General features: G+C 43.0%; 1 protein-coding gene across 7 annotated transcripts in view; it reads left to right on the top strand.

The window, feature by feature from the left end:
• The window catches only part of LOC148542724 (diacylglycerol kinase delta-like), a 200,947-nt gene that overhangs the window by 149,411 nt on the left and 32,495 nt on the right, over positions 1 to 19,041 (top strand). For all 7 annotated transcript variants that reach the window (XM_088466936.1, XM_088466950.1, XM_088466938.1 and 4 more), the window contains 8 exons: positions 8,059 to 8,167; positions 8,276 to 8,415; positions 9,467 to 9,548; positions 10,638 to 10,729; positions 12,556 to 12,655; positions 13,953 to 14,202; positions 14,293 to 14,397; positions 18,020 to 18,119. In XM_088466936.1, the coding sequence (XP_088323062.1) occupies positions 8,059 to 8,167; positions 8,276 to 8,415; positions 9,467 to 9,548; positions 10,638 to 10,729; positions 12,556 to 12,655; positions 13,953 to 14,202; positions 14,293 to 14,397; positions 18,020 to 18,119 (978 nt within the window). The remainder of the gene's footprint in view (positions 1 to 8,058; positions 8,168 to 8,275; positions 8,416 to 9,466; positions 9,549 to 10,637; positions 10,730 to 12,555; positions 12,656 to 13,952; positions 14,203 to 14,292; positions 14,398 to 18,019; positions 18,120 to 19,041) is intronic.

The following is a 19,041-nucleotide window of genomic DNA, read 5'->3' as shown; positions in this document are numbered from 1 at the left end:
ATCTACTTGCACCAAGCATTTTTTTTGCCCGAAAATGCATCATAGTCACAACAGGATGCACGTGGATGAACCAGGAGACCGCACTGATTAGTTTGATATTCAATATTTGTATATCTGTGTGCGACTGAGTCCGTATACGAAATGCTACAATGCAGCAGCCACGTCTTTTTTCCACGCCAAGTTCCGTTGTGCTTTGTAAAAAGACTCAGTCGCACACAGATATACAAGTCACATATCAAATTAATCAGTGCGATCTCCTGGTGCGTCTTAGTACACTACATTGTGACTAAGATGCATTTTTGGGTGAAAAAGAAGCTCGGCACTAGTAGAGTTGCATGGGACTTGGCAGCTTACTCCCGCCAGACATCTGGCGACGCATGGCATACTGAGGCTAGATGTATGAGGACACATTACTGTTGCACAGAATGTAAGGGAAGTAAAGAAAGGGATATAGGCCCTCATTCAGACCCACTCGCAAGCGGGCGCACGTACGTTAGGCGTACGTACAAAAATATTTAAATTCAATGGCTCGCTCGTATTTTCGTTCGCATCTAAAATTCCTCCCTAAACTCAGGCGACCCCTCCTCTAACTAACGAGCGTGCGAAATAGCGAGCGTACATCCCCGAAATGGCTTGAAGGGAACGCACGCACAAGTGAAACCGGAAGTGGCCTTGTCAGATGTCGATTACCTGCTCCTTTATTCTGCCTACCTCCCTCAATCGTATCATGCCAATCAATGTATCAATTAGCTTAATTGGTTTTTTTTTTTCAACACAATGCAAGAAACTTTACTCTTGTCCGTGTTTGTGTTTACCCGCAGAATACGTACGGATGGAACATTCGCTTTTATTGTTCAAAAAACATGTGAACCACAATTAAACAATTGTTCTATTGCTGTGGATCCCCGCATATTTTCCGGGGTTCATTTCTTTATTTAAATTTGCAAACGCATGTCACTGCATCAAGCCTATCATAACTCTCCAGAGATTTCTGGCCCTGTTGAACACATGACTCATACACTAACCAATAAAATTGCTCCTGTTAATTTCCAAAATACATTAGCCAATCAGAAATTTTGGCCACACTTTATCAAAAATGTTTTGTATGAAAAACTCCATTGCCATCATGAGAGCCTCCGCATTCACCAGGCGCGAGCTGCTGGTGCTTACGGAGGTGATGGATAGGCGGATCACCAGCCAGCCTCCACCCATCACCAACCCGCAGAAGCGCTCCGCGTATGCGGAGGCACGGTCCCGCCTGCGGTCGTTGGGTTCACGCCGCAACATCGGGCAGCTTGAGCGCAGGTGGTCAGACCTGCAACGGCGAACGCCCCGCTTGCTGGCATGCTTTCGCATGCAGATCGTTGAAAGTAAGTGTTATGTATTGTGGTTTTCATGTTTGTGTTTGTGGGGCAAACTGCGTGTGCATGTTTTCCTGTCTGTCCTATTAATTATTTGTCCTCATATCTGCGTGTGCATGTTTTCCTGTCTGTCCTATTAATTATTTGTCCTCATATCTGCGTGTGCATGTTTTCCTGTCTGTCCTATTAATTATTTGTCCTCATATCTGCGTGTGCATGTTTTCCTGTCTGTCCTATTAATTATTTGTCCTCATATCTGCGTGTGCATGTTTTCCTGTCTGTCCTATTAATTATTTGTCCTCATATCTGCGTGTGCATGTTTTCCTGTCTGTCCTATTAATTATTTGTCCTCATATCAGCGTGTGCTTGTTTTCCCTCTATTTCTGTTTTTTTCATTCTACTCCTTTTTGCATGTTTTTTGTTGCTGGTTTTTTTTTTTTTATTTGGGCCCCGGATTTGCCCAGAAACTAACCTCAATTTGTTTGACATATTTTAGGAGGACAGCCAAGACTACGCCGTCACCGTCCGGCCAGACGGCGTTCCCGGCCACTATCCCCAACCCCCAGCCAACACTCCACCCCAAATATTTCCCCTATACCCCACTCCTCCCCAGCCTTCCCAGACCCTCTCCCGGAACTGTCGGGCCTCCTTCCCCTCCGTCCCACTTCCCCCTCTCCTCCACCCACCCCTCTTCCAATTACCCCCTCCCCGGAGTCCATCATTACCCCTCCCCGTTCTTTGGGGAATGAACGCTCCTCCGAGGAGGAACATGGAGGGACTTCCGGAGCTCCCGTTTTGGCTCCCGGTATGTTTTTCTTTCTCTTTTTTTTTAACCACAAACTGTTTGTATGTAATCATGTGTCGTGCCTTTATTCGTGCTTGTTTGGTTTACTTTTGGTGATTTAGCAGTTTGCCTTTACCTCTTCCTGCTGATTTCAACATACACATATCACACCTGTGTGAATTTGTACATAGGCCTTGTATTTTTGCCAGCACCCCCTTTTTGTTTTGGTTTTTCTTTTTTCGGTTTAGGAGTGATTTCGTTGTGTTTTTGTTTTTTTAATGTGGATTCCCTATTGTTTTATTAATCCACACACTTTTCTCACCCACAGAGGAACAGAGGCGTCGACAAGAGGTGGAGGATTGTGTTGGCCAGATGCGCCAACATGTCATTGGCCTTCTTGTGGCCCTTGACCGGCTGTCTGGCATCCTTCGCCAGTAGTTTTTTTTGTTTTTTTTCGTTTTGTAAATAAATTTTGTAGTTCTAATATACGTTCTGGCTCATTCTTTTTTTCAAAAACACAAATAGTTTTCCCTGACATAAGTAGACTGTTCCTGCAAGGATTTCCCTTTTTTAAAAGTTAGATTGTATTTTGTATTTGTATGTTAAACAGCCACAAGAAACACATAACAGTAACAATGTCATTTCCCTTTTTGGGTGTAGTGTCAATTAGATATTTCGACATTTTACAGGTTCCTAGTTGGTGTGCAAGCTGCTTAGGCCAATCTTCAAAATCCAAAGGTTTGGACAGGCTTCCTTTTGGTGTGGGTTGGGAACCTGCAAACATATTTCAGTTTACATCAACTGGTGTCAGTACTGGATTACCCCTTAGTCAATTGTAAGGTGTGTTAACCTGGTTACACTTGCTGTTAACATCCAAAAAAAGGAAGACCATTTCACTCTCCAAACATTTATTCACAACATAAATGAGAAATCAAAGTGGTCAGTCCCAAAACAAAAAAACAGTGATAATCTCAAATACAACACATACAAATAAAATATGTAATTAAAAAAAACAATCAAGAACTGGTTGACGAAGGACCATGCCAACATGATTCCACAAACATGGCGTTGCGATATGGGTTCCAGAATATATGGACAAAATCACCAGATCCAGGTTTGGTAAGGGTAGCAGGAAGTAGTGAGCGTTGGAGTGGCAAAGATTATGTGAACAAACAGAAGATGGTGAAAAAAAATAAATAAATTAGATGTTCGCAAACAAACACAAACACATTAGGTATAAACACTGTAGTTTGGGTCAAACTTACCTAAAAAATCTGGCCACCACATCATCGCGTATGGCCCCCCCACATACTGACCTCCGACCAACCTCGGGGGGGCCATCCTCAGGTAAGGCATCCTCTGGCTGCATTGGGACACCACTCCTTATGGCGATGTTGTGAAATATCCCACACAGGACCACAATTTTTGACACCATATCCGGCAAATACATGAGCTCGCCACCAGAGCGGTGGAGGCATCTGAATCGGCCTTTTAAAAGGCCGATACAGCGCTCCACCACTTGCCTGGTGGCTGTAAGTGCGGAATTATACTCACTTTGTGGGCCTGGTGTGGGAGCCAAATAAGGAGTGAGCAGCCAGGACATGCAAGGGTATCCACTGTCTCCTGTGAAAAATAAGAGACAACATCAGGAACACTGTGTATCAAGCTTAACATTGTTATGTACTAAAGGTCTCCACTTACCCAGAAGCCACGCATCACCAGCTTGTAGGTTGGTTAATTTCTGCCATATCCCTGATTGCCGGATGACGAAGGAGTAATGTGCACTTCCTGGTAACTTAGCATTCAGGGACAGGATCTGGAGGGAGGCATCACATACCACCATTACATTCAGGGAGTGATAGTGTTTCCTGTTTCTAAATATTGCCTCCAGCCGTGCTGGAGGCTGAAGTGGTATGTGAGTACCATCCACAACCCCTATGATGTGTGGGAAGCCGGCTATTTGGTAAAAATTGGCCTTGGCCACACTAAGGGCACCCATATCCAAAGGCATTTGAATAAAATGATGGAGGTGCTTGAAAAGTGCCTCCATCACTGCCCTCAGGATCCGGGAAAAGGAGGATTGGGAGATGCCCGCCACTATTCCCACCGTTGTTTGAAACGATCCTGAGGCACAGAAATGTAACACCGCCATAAATTGCGTCAGTGGTGGTATTGCTGTTGGACTGTCAATTTGCCGCTCAAGATCACTTTCTATTAATGAGAGAGTGTCTATGATGATTTTGGGAGGTAGACGGTAGCGTCTTAAAACCTCATCATCGGGCATTCCAAAAAGGGTGACAAGTGTTTGAAATATCTGGGGCCTTGCATGCCTACGATGCCTACGCCTGGGATGAGATTGAGGTTGGTCGGCTTCCGGGAGCATGGCCAGAACAATCCTCCCCAGATCAACCTGAAATTCCAAAATTTCAAAGTAAGGCTTTTGACCCACCCCAAAACTATATTAAAACAACTTAGCTTGATGATACCATCCATTGCTGCTTACATGCCGGGGTATTGTCATGATACGTCCAAACTGAAAATAAACAACAAAATTACTTGACACATTTCACTCTGTGCATTTTTGTGGATACATTTTGTGCTAGACCAAAGTTCAAATATGCCAAACACCCATTTAGCAAAACCGCAAAGCGACATTTAGCTAAACCATCAAAAAGTTAGAATGATTATTAAGCTGTTTAAAATGCGCTAATTAGTTCGCTAATACAAGTCACAAGAGTAACTGCTAAAAATGTGCTAATTAGTTCGCTAATACAAGTCACAAGAGTAACTACTAAAAATGTGCTAATTAGTTCGCTAATACAAGTCACAAGAGTAACTACTAAAAATGTGCTAATTAGTTCGCTAATACAAGTCACAAGAGTAACTACTAAAAATGCGCTAATTAGTTCGCTAATACAAGATAAAAAATGGACTTACCAAGAGCAAATATCTAAGATGCAAAATCAAAAGGTCTTTGGGGTCGAAAATAAACAAAATCTAAAATAGAATAAATTAGGTATCCAAAAATTACAAAATATACGAAACACAATGAAACAACAATTGAACAAAAGTTAGACTTCACAAAACTTACCAAATCAACAAACGAGGTCCCAAAAATATAAACCAACAAAGATAACGGAAAAAAAAACGCAAATCTAACCAACAAACGATTCTCCAACCTCCAACTCCTTTCTACACAATCAATAAACTCCAGCCAAGATAACCTCCAACAATCCAAAAACGCCACCTCGACTTGAGACACATCAAGCCATAAATAGTGTTTCGTTTCCCGCACAAATTAAGGAGGGATCATAGGGCCGCACAATCAATGATGCGGCCGCAAAATAAGGACGCATGTATAAATACGTCATGAAAACACATTCAAATTCTGGTGTATTTCTTGTTTGGACCTCAGACATGGCGACAGACCAGGGAAAAAATGCCCAAGAGTCAGGCGGTAAGTCTTTCATGCATTTTCTATCAACGATTAATTTGAAACATAAGATGAGGCAAGTTGTGATTTTGTGAATTCTGTAAATTTACACAAATAGGTGAGGAGGATGACATGGAAGAGGCTGCTGGGCCCAGTATTCCGGCCAAAGCGGCCAAAAAAAAAAGGCAGCCACATTTCACAAGAAAGGAGATAGAGGTTTTGATCCAGAAGTGTGTGGACATCCTGCCACAGGCAGACAGGAATATGAGTCTAAGCCAGAAGTGGAGAATGTGGGAAGAGGTAGCCGTTGCTGTCAATACAGTGGGTGATTATGTCCGTCTAGCCCGGGATGTCAAACGGCGGTAAGTAAACCCTTGCCCCCCCTAAAAACAAACCCCATTTTAAACCAAAGGATAATGGCTTCCATTTTTCCCCACAGATGGGGCGACTTCAAATATCGCCTAAAGCAAAAACTCGCGGACAGGGCTAGGCATGCAAGGGGGACAGGTGGGGGTCCCACCCCTGTGTCATTGGAGTTGACGGATTTAGAAGAGCTGGCACAGGGGTGTGTGCAGCCTGTGGAGGTGTTTGGCGTGTCCAACATGGATACGGACATGCCAGACTTTGCGGCTCCTCATGTTGGCCCAGGTAAGTATTGTGATGTCACCAACTCTGAAATGCTATTGTGCCAATATGTAGATTCTAATGTGAGTCTTTTCTCATTTTTCCAACAGAGACACAGGCGGATGAGTCTGCTCCAGAGGGAAGCCTTGGCCGCAGAATTTCTGCTGGCTCTGCAGGGGAGGAACCAGTACATCCGGCTGAGGACCCTGCAGAAGCCAGTCCAGGGCGTGCCCCCTCGCAGGCAGTGGGCCTCCTCACAGAACTCAATTTCAAATCGGATTTCCATACGGAGATTCTGCAGAGGATGGACGCCAGTCTGATACGGGTGGCTGAGGCCCTGGAGCAAAATGCTGCGGCCAACGTGACCATTGGTCAGGCCCTGGCGGAAAATACCAGGGCCAACATCCGCATCGCCGATGCCCTGGAGCAGCTCGTTCGCCAGCACATGGTGGAGCCGACCTCCCTTCCTGCCGGAACATCAGGATCCTCCACCTCTGGCACAACATCAGCCAATCCTCCAAATGTGCCTAGCCCTGTGCCTAGTCCAGAGGCTACAACATCTGCCTCTGGACAGGCCAGCCCGATGGCATCCCGGACCCGGACTGGCGCCCACCCTCCCCCATCCAAACGGGCGAAAAAACGGTGACAGCAATGGCGACTTTTCCCACACTCCTTCTGTGCTTGGCTCATATTCCTTTCTGGTCAAAACTTCCCTCTCCTTTCTTGTGAAATGTTTTTAAGTTATTTTTGTACGTTTATGTTATCAGTTATTGATTATTTATTTTTGATAAAAAGTATCTTTGGCAGAAAAACTAAAAAAAAATATTATGCCAATTGGTTTGTGTTTAAACAATAAATTTATGAAAAAAATCTGACATTGTATTGTGACATTATTGTACAAATGGGTTACATTTAATCCTGGCCCTAAAGGCAAAAAAGGACACCAAAAACCATTTCATTTGTATAAAAAAAAGGCCTCTTGAAGGAACGTTTAAAAAAACACATAACGATGCAAATTGCACATTTAAAAAAAAAAGGGGAGCTAATTAAAACATGATGACATTATTGTCACAATAGGCCATAAACAACAAATTGAGGCCAAAAAAACCCCCAAAAAATGTACGCCAATTGATTGTGTAATCCTGACATTAGCAGGTATGATTTCCACCTGCGTACGGTTTTGTGCTATCCCAATAAACTGCTTTCCAAACACATACCAAGCCGGTTTTCAATACAACACTAATTGCTTTTGTGACCACCCGCGATTAATCGCTGCAACATCGTGGAGTCCCGGGACGGAGGAGAAGGCCATCGCCAGTGTGGTCGAGTAATCCAGACCCTAAACTGTGCGAGCATTTTGAAGGGAAAGAGGATGTTCCAGTGACGTATGTGACGGTCCGAACACATTTGACGTTCGCATCTGCTAATGTATGTACGCCCCAAAAACGCCTCGCCACGCCTGCGTTTTTCCATCTCCACCCCCGTCAACACCCAAAAACGCCCTGTTCTGTCAATCACATTTGACATGTCACTTCCTGTACGCTATTTTAGGAACGACAGAAAAAAAGCTCGCAATCTGCCGTACGCACATGCGCAGTGTAACACCGACACATGCGTGGTTAGTCAACATCAGAACGCAACGAGCGTACTGCTGTTTGCGAGTGGCTCTGAATGAGGGCCATAGTTCCCAACTGTCTCTGAAATCGTGAAAACGTCCTGTCAGAGCCGTACAGCAACAACAATCCCCCAAAATAGGGCATTTATAACATTTTTTGAATTTTTTTCTGTAATAAAATACATAATAGAGAAAAATACTGCGATTCTGCTTGATTATTACCTTTCCTCATCCTCCCAAGGCTTCGTCTGTTCCAGAAGTTCTCAACATTTCGTATCCTCGCTTGTGGGGGAGATGGCAGTGTTGGATGGGTTCTTTCTGAAATAGACAAGCTGGGGCTTCACAAACAGGTAGAAAACTAGAAATGACTGTGTGATCTGCTCTTTTATATTATGGACTAAGTTTTATTGGTTATTTTAACTTTTCCTGTTTTATTTTTTTCTTCTTTTTTTTTTCAGTGCCAACTAGGTGTATTGCCGCTTGGCACGGGGAACGACTTGGCTCGGGTCCTGGGATGGGGAAGTCTGTGTGATGATGATGCTCAGTTGCTCCAAATACTAGAAAAGCTAGAACGTGCCACAACCAAAATGCTGGACAGGTAATGAGTGACCCTTTATTTAAAGCCTTCATCATGTATTATAAATAGGGCTCTCACGACAAAAGACTGCACTGCGCACGTGTCCAGGTGGCATGTGTACACAAAGCTGCGATTGAGGCGCATGGGAGACGCATGTCTTGAACATGTATTGGGCGTTCCTGAGCGGGGACAGGGAGGTGACTTAGCGCATGCACGGAGATGGTTCGTGTCACTGATGGTGGTTGCATACACAGTCATTCAGCAGCTCACATAGGAGGCCCTACTCGGATGAAATAATAGCACCTGCCATAGGGCCAGGGGCGTATCTATAATGGGTGCACCCACACTTTTTTATACTTACCTCTCCGAAGTCCCACGTCAGCTGGAGAGGCGCTACACAAAAGACAGCCGCGGCCATTTTTCCGGCATTCTGTGCATGCGCAGTAGGGAAATCACCAGGAAAATGGCTACCGCATTATTTTCCTGGTGACCTGCGCATGCGCAGTAGACTCCGGGCACAGACTAGTGCCCATAGTCTACTGAGGCTGTCAGTGCGCGGCGGCCGCCGGAGAGAGAGAGAAGGGGGCCCCTGATGGGTGGTGAACATGGGCCCGCTCCTCTCTTAATACGCCCCTGCATAGGGCTGGTGCGACCAATGGTGCATCTGCAGACGCACCAAGCCATATTTCAGCATCTATGGACGCTGACAGTGGGCACCTTAGTCCTTGCACATTTGCACCCATGGATGAACACCAGGGAAGGGCTTTATAGCGCCATTTGCATAAAGTCGCAGACAGGTGACCGGCAATAGATGCAGACGCGGACACTGCTGCGCCTGAATCAGACCCAAAAAGAGATCCATATTGTACTTTCCTTTAGGTAAGGCATAAAATGTATGGGAATCTGTTACTATTTGTCACGTTCATTTGTGCTCATCAGAAATGTTTCTTATGGGAAATAAGTGTTGTTAGATACACATATCAGGATTACAGCTGTTTGATGTTGCTTCACAATATGTTTATGTATTTACCACTTTAGGGCTGTGTTATTTCCAGTCTTTTTAACCCTTTAGGTGGAGCATTTTAACATATGAATCCCCGAAACACTCACCGCCATCCATCAGAGAAGAGGAAAATGGAGAGCCCAGTATCCAGGTAACTACAGCTGTGCTGGATATTCATGGAGATCACCTGCTCAGTAACAGGATTACATTCTCTGACCAGAGTCATGGCCGTGGTTGTTTTTTGCTCTCTAGGGGGTCTATTTACCAAAGTGATAAGTCTGTGATAAGGTGCCAGCCAATCAGCTCCCAACTGTCATTTTTCAAACACAGCCTGTGTGATGGCAGTTATGAGCTCATTGGCTGGTACCTTATCACTTTCTTATCACTTTTCACTCTGTCTCCTAACACTGCTTAGTAAACAGACCCCTAGGATTCTAATAGCAACTGGGAAAAGGCCCAGAGGGGTAAATATAAAAGCCTGCGCAATGCAGAGTTTCCAGCGAGTCTTCCCGATGCCTTAAAGGGGCAATCATTTAAAGGGCAAAACCAAAACTGCAGATGCCTGCAACGCTCACTCTATTATTATACTGTACTCTCTCTCTCTCATTCTCTTTCTCTTTGTGTGTGTGTCTGTTTATATATATATATATATATATATATAACATGAAGGATGTAGACTGCGCCACGGTACTACATTCTTTATCACACAATTTAGCAGAACTCAGTCGTATTTGACACTCCCAATGGATATATTTGGTGTCAGCTCAATCTTAAGTAAAATAGGCGATGGTAAGTAGCCTTTTATAAACAATTGGCAAGACAAAAAATTGGGTGCCAGCGACCCCTGGTGTCCCAAGCCCGTAAAATTATGACTGAGAAGTGTGTTAAAAATACTGTATAACATCAGTTTTATTTAGTAAAAACAAATCAGGCATATACTGTATATATAGAGAACTATACGAACCAGTTTCCCTTTTTAATTTCCAATATTTTTTTTTTGTTGACCTGGTGGCTTACCATGTACTTACATAATCATGCAGCAAATATCTCTGAATTTCTATTACCACAAGTTTTGTTGCAAGTACAATTTAGTGTGCTGGGGGACATCTGGGGGATCCCCTCCCATTCAGTTTTTTTTGTTTAGTATGACTCCTCCCTTTCATGCACCTGAAGAGTATTGCCAAATTGATTCGAGCAGCTTCCACTTTTTTATGTTTGCTTTTTATTTGTCTATTGGCAGGTGCAAATTTCTCAATATGCCGATTCTGTTGCTTCCCACCTAGCTAAGATCCTGGAGTCAGACAAGCACTGTGATGTCATTTCTTCTGCCAAGTAAGTCCTGCTAATGGCAGTGGGGTTTTTTTCAATGGAGGAATGTAGATAATTAAGATTTTCTCTGAATATTGCTTTGTTTTGATATATATTTATATATTAGCATTCCTGCTAGGCTGTTTTGGCGGGGCGCATTGTCGAATTTCAAAAGGGTAGAATGCGCCCTGGCCTTTTAGCAGTGCCCCGCTAAACAAAATGCAGGGTGCCGTCCTCACCTGCAGGGAAAAATAGCGGTGCAGCGATCACCTCCGGCGAATGGAGGCCGTGCACATGCGCATGGTATCTATTCACAAAGAGAGGAGAGCTTGGGGGCAGCCTGACAAGTCCATAATTCCGGGCATGCCCCCAAGAGTGATGAAAAGGGTGTGCGTCTTAAAGACATGCCCCTTTTCTTGTGGCCCCACTCCCTTTTCGGTCGCCCACTAGAGTGCCCTTTCTAGGTCCAGCGCCCTGCCCGGCGTGAACACTATATATTGTGACAACCTGGGGTAATTTAGCTTGGTAGAGGGGTCAGTGGTGCATTGTCTAGGTGCACAATAATGGTCCACACGCAGCTTTGCAGTTTCAATAAATGAAATAAATGTTGCTTTACGGTCAGCATTCAGGAACAAAAGTAACAAAAACCTACTCCCCATTCAGGGCTCTATCTCACTTCTTGGATCCTGACTAACATGGCAGCTAGTCTGCAAACGTAACACAGTCTCTTATAGTCCTGTCTCTCACAGGTATAGACATGGCCTCTCAAGACCCACTACTTCATCAAAGCCTTCCAGCTCCCATTCTCACTTGCTGCAACATGTTCCTTCCTCCCTGGATGCCCCTTCCCTTTAGCATGTAAGCTTTTACGAGCAGGGCCCTCTCTCCTCTTGTGCATCTGCTTACTTTACTTTCATCTACTTCTTACCCCCCACCAGGGCACCTACCACTTGGTTGCTTACGCTCTGTTTCATATCTAGGTATTATGGTCACTTATGTAGCAATGTATATTATCCATGTCCTTGTATTATATTGTAAATTATTTGTTTATGTACTTTTTAAGGCGCTGCAGAACACTTGTGGCGCCATATAAATAAAGGATAATAATAATAATGACCTCCTGGCCTGGCTTGACTTCCACAAAGTCTTTTCTGGTCCTCCCTGCCCCATGCAGGTATGGACACTGGCCTCCTGGCCTTTATAGCTTCAAGGTCCACTGGCCTGGCTTGGCTGCCTCAACTTTACATAAACAAAGTCAAAGATTTGTAGTCCTCCTTGCCTCTTTGCAAGTCTGGACACTGGCTCCCACTGGCCTCCAGGTACTCCGGGCTCTATAGCTGCCACAGTTTCACTTAGACTGTCTCCTCTGGCAGCCTAACTGATCTGCCTCCCCAGCCTCACCTGGGCTCTATAAACAAGGCAGCCCTTAGGTGTGGTCACACCTCCTTTATCTTCCCTGTGTGGGCGGATACCTCCAGTCATTTTATTTTTGCTAGCAGTTTGCAATGATACAAGAAAGTTGATACATGGTAACAGAACAGGGTATGATAGTATATCAAGAAAAAATGGTTGCATATAAACAAGTATATGAATGCCAAGAAATGTTGCAGCCAACACATAACTGCTATATTTTTAGGAAGAATATTGTGGGTAGATAAAAGGGAACAATTCCAGAGAGGCAGTAGGGGTAGTGGTGGAAACAACCAGGCAGGGATTGGGGAGGGAGCGGCAGATTCCTATTTAAACTTATTAAATTTTAGGTGCTACTATGGAAACTATGTAATTATAACAGTAGGCTTGGCTTTACTTTAAGGACACTTACCGAAGTGTTCCTTTTTACCTCTGGACAGGTTCCTGTGCATTTCTGTGAATGATTTCATCACAGAAGTGGGGAAGGCATATGAGCGAGCTGCAGAAAACCATGAGGAAGCTGACAACATGACTAGAAAGGTAATACAAGTTTCAATTGCTATATTAAGGTTGTGTAATGAAAATGATGGTACTCTCAAAATATCGAACCTCAGAGTAAAATGTTTTAGCTGCCGAAAATCTGAAAGCATGCATATTATGAAGCCGGGCTTTATATGGTTCTACTCCTTTCTGAAAACCAACCCAAGAATGGTGCATTCGGGTAAAAGAACAGATCACAAAAAAAAAAAAATCAAATCTATCATACTTGCCATTCAGGGAGATCTCCCAAATTTCAGAGTGTTCTCTCAAACTACCGAGACAGTAGACCACCCTCTTGGATCCCTTCCATCATTTCCCAGTGAAGCGGGAGGGATGGGCTTACAAAGACACTAATGCACTGCAAATAGTATCATCATTGCCCCCTATTACCACTGCTACTTGACCTGTAAATCGCAGGATTTTGCAGCGGGGCATTTGTCCCTTGGATACATTAAAAACATCAAAATAAGCAGGAAATTAAAAAAAAAATCACTCATTGTCCAGTGCAGTCAGGGAAACAGGGTCTCGGGACAGATGTCAATCATAAAAATTTTTTTTTTTACAATTTGGCCTTTCAGTTCCATTGTGCATTCGCAAGATGGCTATCCACCTCAAGCTTTAAGTTAATCCTTACTGGTCTGGGCCAGTAAGACTGCAGCGATACCTTGATATATTGTGGGATTAAGGGAGTTTTTGTCTCAGAGAAGAAAAAAAAAATCAGCTTTATCGCTCGAAAAATCAAACCAATAGGCAGGATCGCCAAGATCATCCAGGGCCCCACTACTAGAGAGTGACATGAGTGGGTGTCACTGACGGGATGCAATGATTTATTTAAATCGCAAGATCACAATGACTTTATCAGTTGCTCAACCATTTGTAGCTATCTACTACTCGTTCCACAATTTGATCTGTTGAGGTCAGCGTAAGTGCTTGGCCAGTGCCTTAGGATCACATCTTCATTTCATATTGAGAATGCAATAAATTTTACATGTATTTGAATCTATGTTATTGTTAAACAAACCCACGCTTTTAACAAACATGTCAAAGTGGCTTTTATTTACTAACACTGCATTAAGTACAATAATTTTACTTATTATGCTATATCAATCAAACAATCACTTAGTATCAGTGTCTAACATACTCTAAATAGATCAAAGCTCAGGGCAAAATTTCTCCAGGATGTAATCTTAGTTCATTTTCTGTCTAGTATCAAAATATGAAGTGAATGTATATTTGTGGGAAACAATATCTAAGCACCATTCTATGAATCTGAGAGTGATTTATTAATCTTTAACAGTGCTCAATGCTTAATGAAAAGCTGGATTCTTTGGTTAGGGCTCTTAACGAAGAGTCACTGGCTTTACTGTCCCCCTCTCCACGGAGCCTCCACCCTGACTCTGCACTCAAGGAAAACAGCAAAGAAGTGAATGAAAAGGGGGATCATTTGGACGATGTAGCAAAAATATTCAAATCTAAGGAGCAGCTTATGCTAAGGGCCAACAGCCTAAAGAAAGCTTTGAGGCAGATCATTGAGCAGGCGGAGAAGGGTGAGACATACATGATTTTTTGTAAATAATTGAGGGCATTTGACAAAGTTTATTTATTCACTCCAGTTTATCATTTTCCTTCAAACACAGCTGTAGATGAACAGAACAAACACACTCAAGTTTTCAGTAGTTCTGCGACATCTCCGCTCCAGAAAGAAAGCTCAGAGGAATTCCTTAAAGAAGCCGAGAGGCTAGGTATGGCAATGAGAGACAATACTTTATCATAATCTTGTTATTATATGTATTTATTAACTCAATAAATTTGTATTGAAGAGCATAGCATTACAAATTGAGCAATGATTTTTAATCGCATATAAGTTTTACCATTTATAATTTAACTGGGAGGAGAAAAGAGAGAAAAAAATGGGGGGGGAGGGGTGCGGAAGGGGTAAGGAAACAGATTGGATAAATTACAATACAGAATCAAAGAAGCACACACAGTACACGGTGAAAAAATCATAAGCAAACCCAGTTTAATAATTAGCCAGACTATAAATTAGAAGAGGGACTCATTGAAGCAAGTTCATTGACATAGAAGTCATACTATGGACTCCATTTAGACAAAGAAATAGAAGCTGATGTGGAGTATTTGAAACCAAGAGTTTCCATTTCAAGCTACGCTGAATGGTGGAAATGATTTTAGACATGAGGAGGTGGTGGAGAAGGGATTGGGCAGGGGAGGGGAGTATTCAAGTTTCTTCCAGTATTTAAGGCCAGCAATATGGATATATAGATTGAAGAAAAAGCAGAGAGGTCTGCTCCATACCATATGCTAAGGCTTCTGTTTCAGAGGTGTTCAACTTGTAGTACGAATCTGCACAATATTCCTGCAGAATTTTATGAAGGGTAGGCATAGAGATCTTCTGGTTGGCGATGAGCAAGAGTACATAATCTGCGAACAAACAGATCTTATGGTGATGAGAGACAACAAATATACCTGTTAATAAGACAGAAGACTTGACCTTTTCTTCCAAGGGGTTTATATCCAAGGCACATATAGAGAGGCATAGGGGACACCCTTGGCAGGTCCCATTAAAAATTTAAAAACTTCAAGACAGAAATCTATTGATAAAAATATGGTCAGAAGGATTGTTATTGTCAGTACTGGGCTGGTTTGTGTTCCCGAGCTGGAGTCTATGGTTAGAGTAAGAGTAGAAGCTATGTGTAAGAAGCTAGGAGGCTTGATGAAATTTCTGCGCATGGAATGGAAGTTATGGGATACTGAGAGTACACTAGGAGGCGCAGGAGATAATATATCTGTAGGTCCTGGAAATCTGTAAAGCTGAGAACAACTGAACTTAGCTAGGTAGGACTGGTGAAGCACACCGTAGAAGCCGTTCAGAACCGGCGAGACTGGACTCTAGAATCACACTGGGAATGGTAGAAAGTGAGACTTGGATATTTCCGAGATCTGCCTCTAGCAGAAACTGTGGCACCAATATCGTGATAGATGCTTGACTTAGAGGCTGGACTGGAACCAGCAGCACTGAGTCGGACTTGAACCGATGAGACAAGGAGTCGGATTGGCCCTGGAGAAACTGAACATTGGACTGGGACTAGTGGTACTAGACACTGGGCTGGAACCAGTAGGACTGGAATCGGAATTACTGAACACAAGGCTGGTTATGTTGGTACTGGACACTGGGCTGGTACCAGTGGTACTGGAATTGGAAATACTGAACACCGGGCTGGACCCAATGGTACTTGACACTGGGCTAGCACCAGTGAGACTGGCTGCTGACGTCAGGTGTCCAGGGATTGGAACTGCATTGGTGGTACATCGGTCAGCTGATCTGGACAAACATTGCTGCGCTCAGTGACTGGAACCGGCAGGAACTGTGGCGTGTTGTGGGGGATGCCAGAGCCACCTGCATCTCCACCATGAAGGTGTCGGCGAGGACACACACCAGGATCAGCAGCAAAATTGTCGAAAAAGGTCTGCTGCATGAGATTCCAGTAAATTAAATACTATATTGTCTAGTGTTACAGTATGTCTGGCTTGTCTGCCTAACATACAGCCCATTTGGTCTTGACGGCTTTAACGAGGGGAAATTTTGTTCAATCTATTAGATATTAATTTTTCATATAATTTAGCATCAGTGTTTAAAAGGTCTATTAGTTTATAATTCTGACATGTTATTATAATTCTTAATTGATCACAATATGTGAGATTTATACTGTGTATAATAAATTTCCATGTTTATCTTTAACTGGACAACTTAATGTATTTTGTATCACTTAGATAACATGATCAACAATATTTAATATTAAATAAGTCTCCAGGGGCAAGATATCTAGAAGGAGGTTTCCAAATGTTTGCAGCTATTTTACTAACAGTGCATTTAAATGTAGAATTTGATCTGAACCACAGCAACCAATCAGGCAGTTGTTTTTTTCTGCGTGGTGAAATTGACACTATGGGGTATATTTACCAAAGTGCAGATTTTTAGAAGTGGAGATGTTGCCCATAGCAACCAATCAGATTCTACCTAACATTTATCTAGCACCTTATAGAAGATAATAACTAGAATCTCATTGGTCATTATGGGCAACATCTCCACTTCTAAAAACCTGCACTTTAGTAAATTTACCCCTGTGTCCAAATGGCTGCCCTCTAGGAAAGGGCAAACAGATTGTTTTTTGCTCCTGAACGTAACATGGTGGATGAACCATTTAGCATGATCTTGTGTATTGCATGATGCCCTGTAATGTGATAAGCTTTAGAGTCCCAACTACATGTTTAACAAATATTATATTTTCTCATACACTAAATGCTCCAAAGGATGGATTTAAGTACCAAATATGCATCTAAATGAGATGTTAGTAAACAAACCCAATTATCAGATACAAAAAATTCCAAAGAAAAATATACAGAACCTAAGATTGTCTATAGAAAACAGTGAGATATTGTCTATAATGTACATTTAATAGGAGTTTTCATTTCTATATATGCATTCTTTAATCTGCCCTAAATCCTCATGAATAAATGGTTGCCATTGCTATGCAATTTAAGCTGGTTGTCAAGGCAACTGACCATTGCTAGGCAACCGAGGTAGGTTGCCATGGCAACAGCCCAGTGCTAGGCAATTTAAGCTGGTTGCTAGGCAATTGAGGCGACCTTTGCTATGCAATTTAAGATGGTTGCCATGGCAACCGACTGCTGCTAGGCAACCGAGGCTGGTTGACATGGCAACCAACCATTGCTATGTAACCAAGGTTGGTTGCCATGGCAAGCAATAATTGCTAGGCAATTTAAGCTGGTTGCCATGGCAACCAAGGCTGCTTGTCATGGCAACCGACCATTGTTTTGCAATTTAAGCTGGTTGCCATGGCAACCGACCAGTGCTAAGCAATAGAGGGTTGTTGCCATGGCAACAGACCTTTTGCTATGCAATTTAAGCCGGTTGCCATGGCAACCAACCATTGCAAGGCAACCAAGGTAGGTTGCCATGGCAACCGACCATTGCTAGGCAAGTTAAGATGGTTGCTAGGCAACTGAGACTGGCTGCCATAGCAGCTGACCATTGCTGTGCAATTCAAGCTGAATCCTAGGCAACTTAGACTGGTTGCCATGGCAACCGACCATAGCTGTGCAATTCAAGATAGTTGCCATGCCAACCGACCAATTCATGGTAACTGACCATTGCTGTGCAATTTAAGCTGGTTATCATGGCAATCGACTGTTGCTGTGCAGTTTAAGCTGGTTGCCCTTTCTACCAACCATTGGTAGTAATTGTATACTGCACAAATGTTCTGTTATTTTGTTTTGAGTAATGCCTGAAGAATATGCACAAAAATATAAGACTTAATTTTCCAGAATACAGACGTGGAACCGTTTCATCGACGACATCTTCTATCATACTGGATCGACCCTACGCGTTCAGTCCTTTGCACTTCACGGAGGATCCCAACTCTGTGTAAGTGTGTTATAAAAAGCCAGCTAGCTATACAGTGCAATTTGTGAACCTGATTGCTTACTCATTTGCAGCACTAAATGTAAACCCTTTTCATGATGCAACACATAATGATATACAGTACAGTACAACTTCAACTGAAAAAAAATTATATTAAGGAGACCTTGTCATAATGTAAACGCATACATTGATCAAGTCCAGTCCACTGAATTATCTATAAAAGAAATAAGGAAATAGGAGTGAGATGGAAAAAAAGGAAAGCTATGCAGTAATTTGAAGTTACACCCATGAATAATAATAAAAAAAAAAATGTGAACAAATCTCATTTCAGCATGCAGAAATGTCCTTTTGAAACAATAGACTGTAATAGGTCAGACCTGATGAAGTCATTCCACAGTTGTTTTTTGATAAATTTAAGCAATTGTTTTGTTTTGTTGAATAAATAAATCTTATATTTCAGAGACTAGCAGGTGGAAAAGAGAAATGCAAACTAAACAGATTAGATACATGCAACCAGTGGCATCACTAGGGGGGTGTGGACCGCACCGAGTGTCACCCTACGAGGGGGTGACACCAACATACCGGCTTCTCCTCAGTGATTGGGAGCTGAGAGCTTCTCTGTGATGTTATTGTGCTGCTCCCGGTCACTGTGGAGTCGGCAATGCAAGGAAAGTCTCTGAGGGCAGCGAGTGCTGGGCACGCCCTCAAAGTGATAAAACTCTGAGAGGTCACACACCCTTTTCGGGCGCACACACCTCCAGGGGATCTATTGGGTGCACCGGGTATCACCGACCCCAGTGACTCCACTGAATGCAATTTTATAAAAAATGATCAATTAAGTGAGACAAACCCATAGCTGCAATTGTATGTGTAGCCTGCATTCTCTTAATTTAAAGACATGATGCTGCATACAAAACAAAAACAG

Source organism: Taudactylus pleione, unplaced genomic scaffold (assembly GCF_031769625.1).
Source record: "Taudactylus pleione unplaced genomic scaffold, aTauple2 ptg000009l, whole genome shotgun sequence".
Classification (NCBI taxonomy): domain Eukaryota; kingdom Metazoa; phylum Chordata; class Amphibia; order Anura; family Myobatrachidae; genus Taudactylus; species Taudactylus pleione.
The sequence above is the reverse complement of the archived record's forward strand: the minus strand, read 5'-3'. Positions and strand labels throughout refer to the sequence as shown.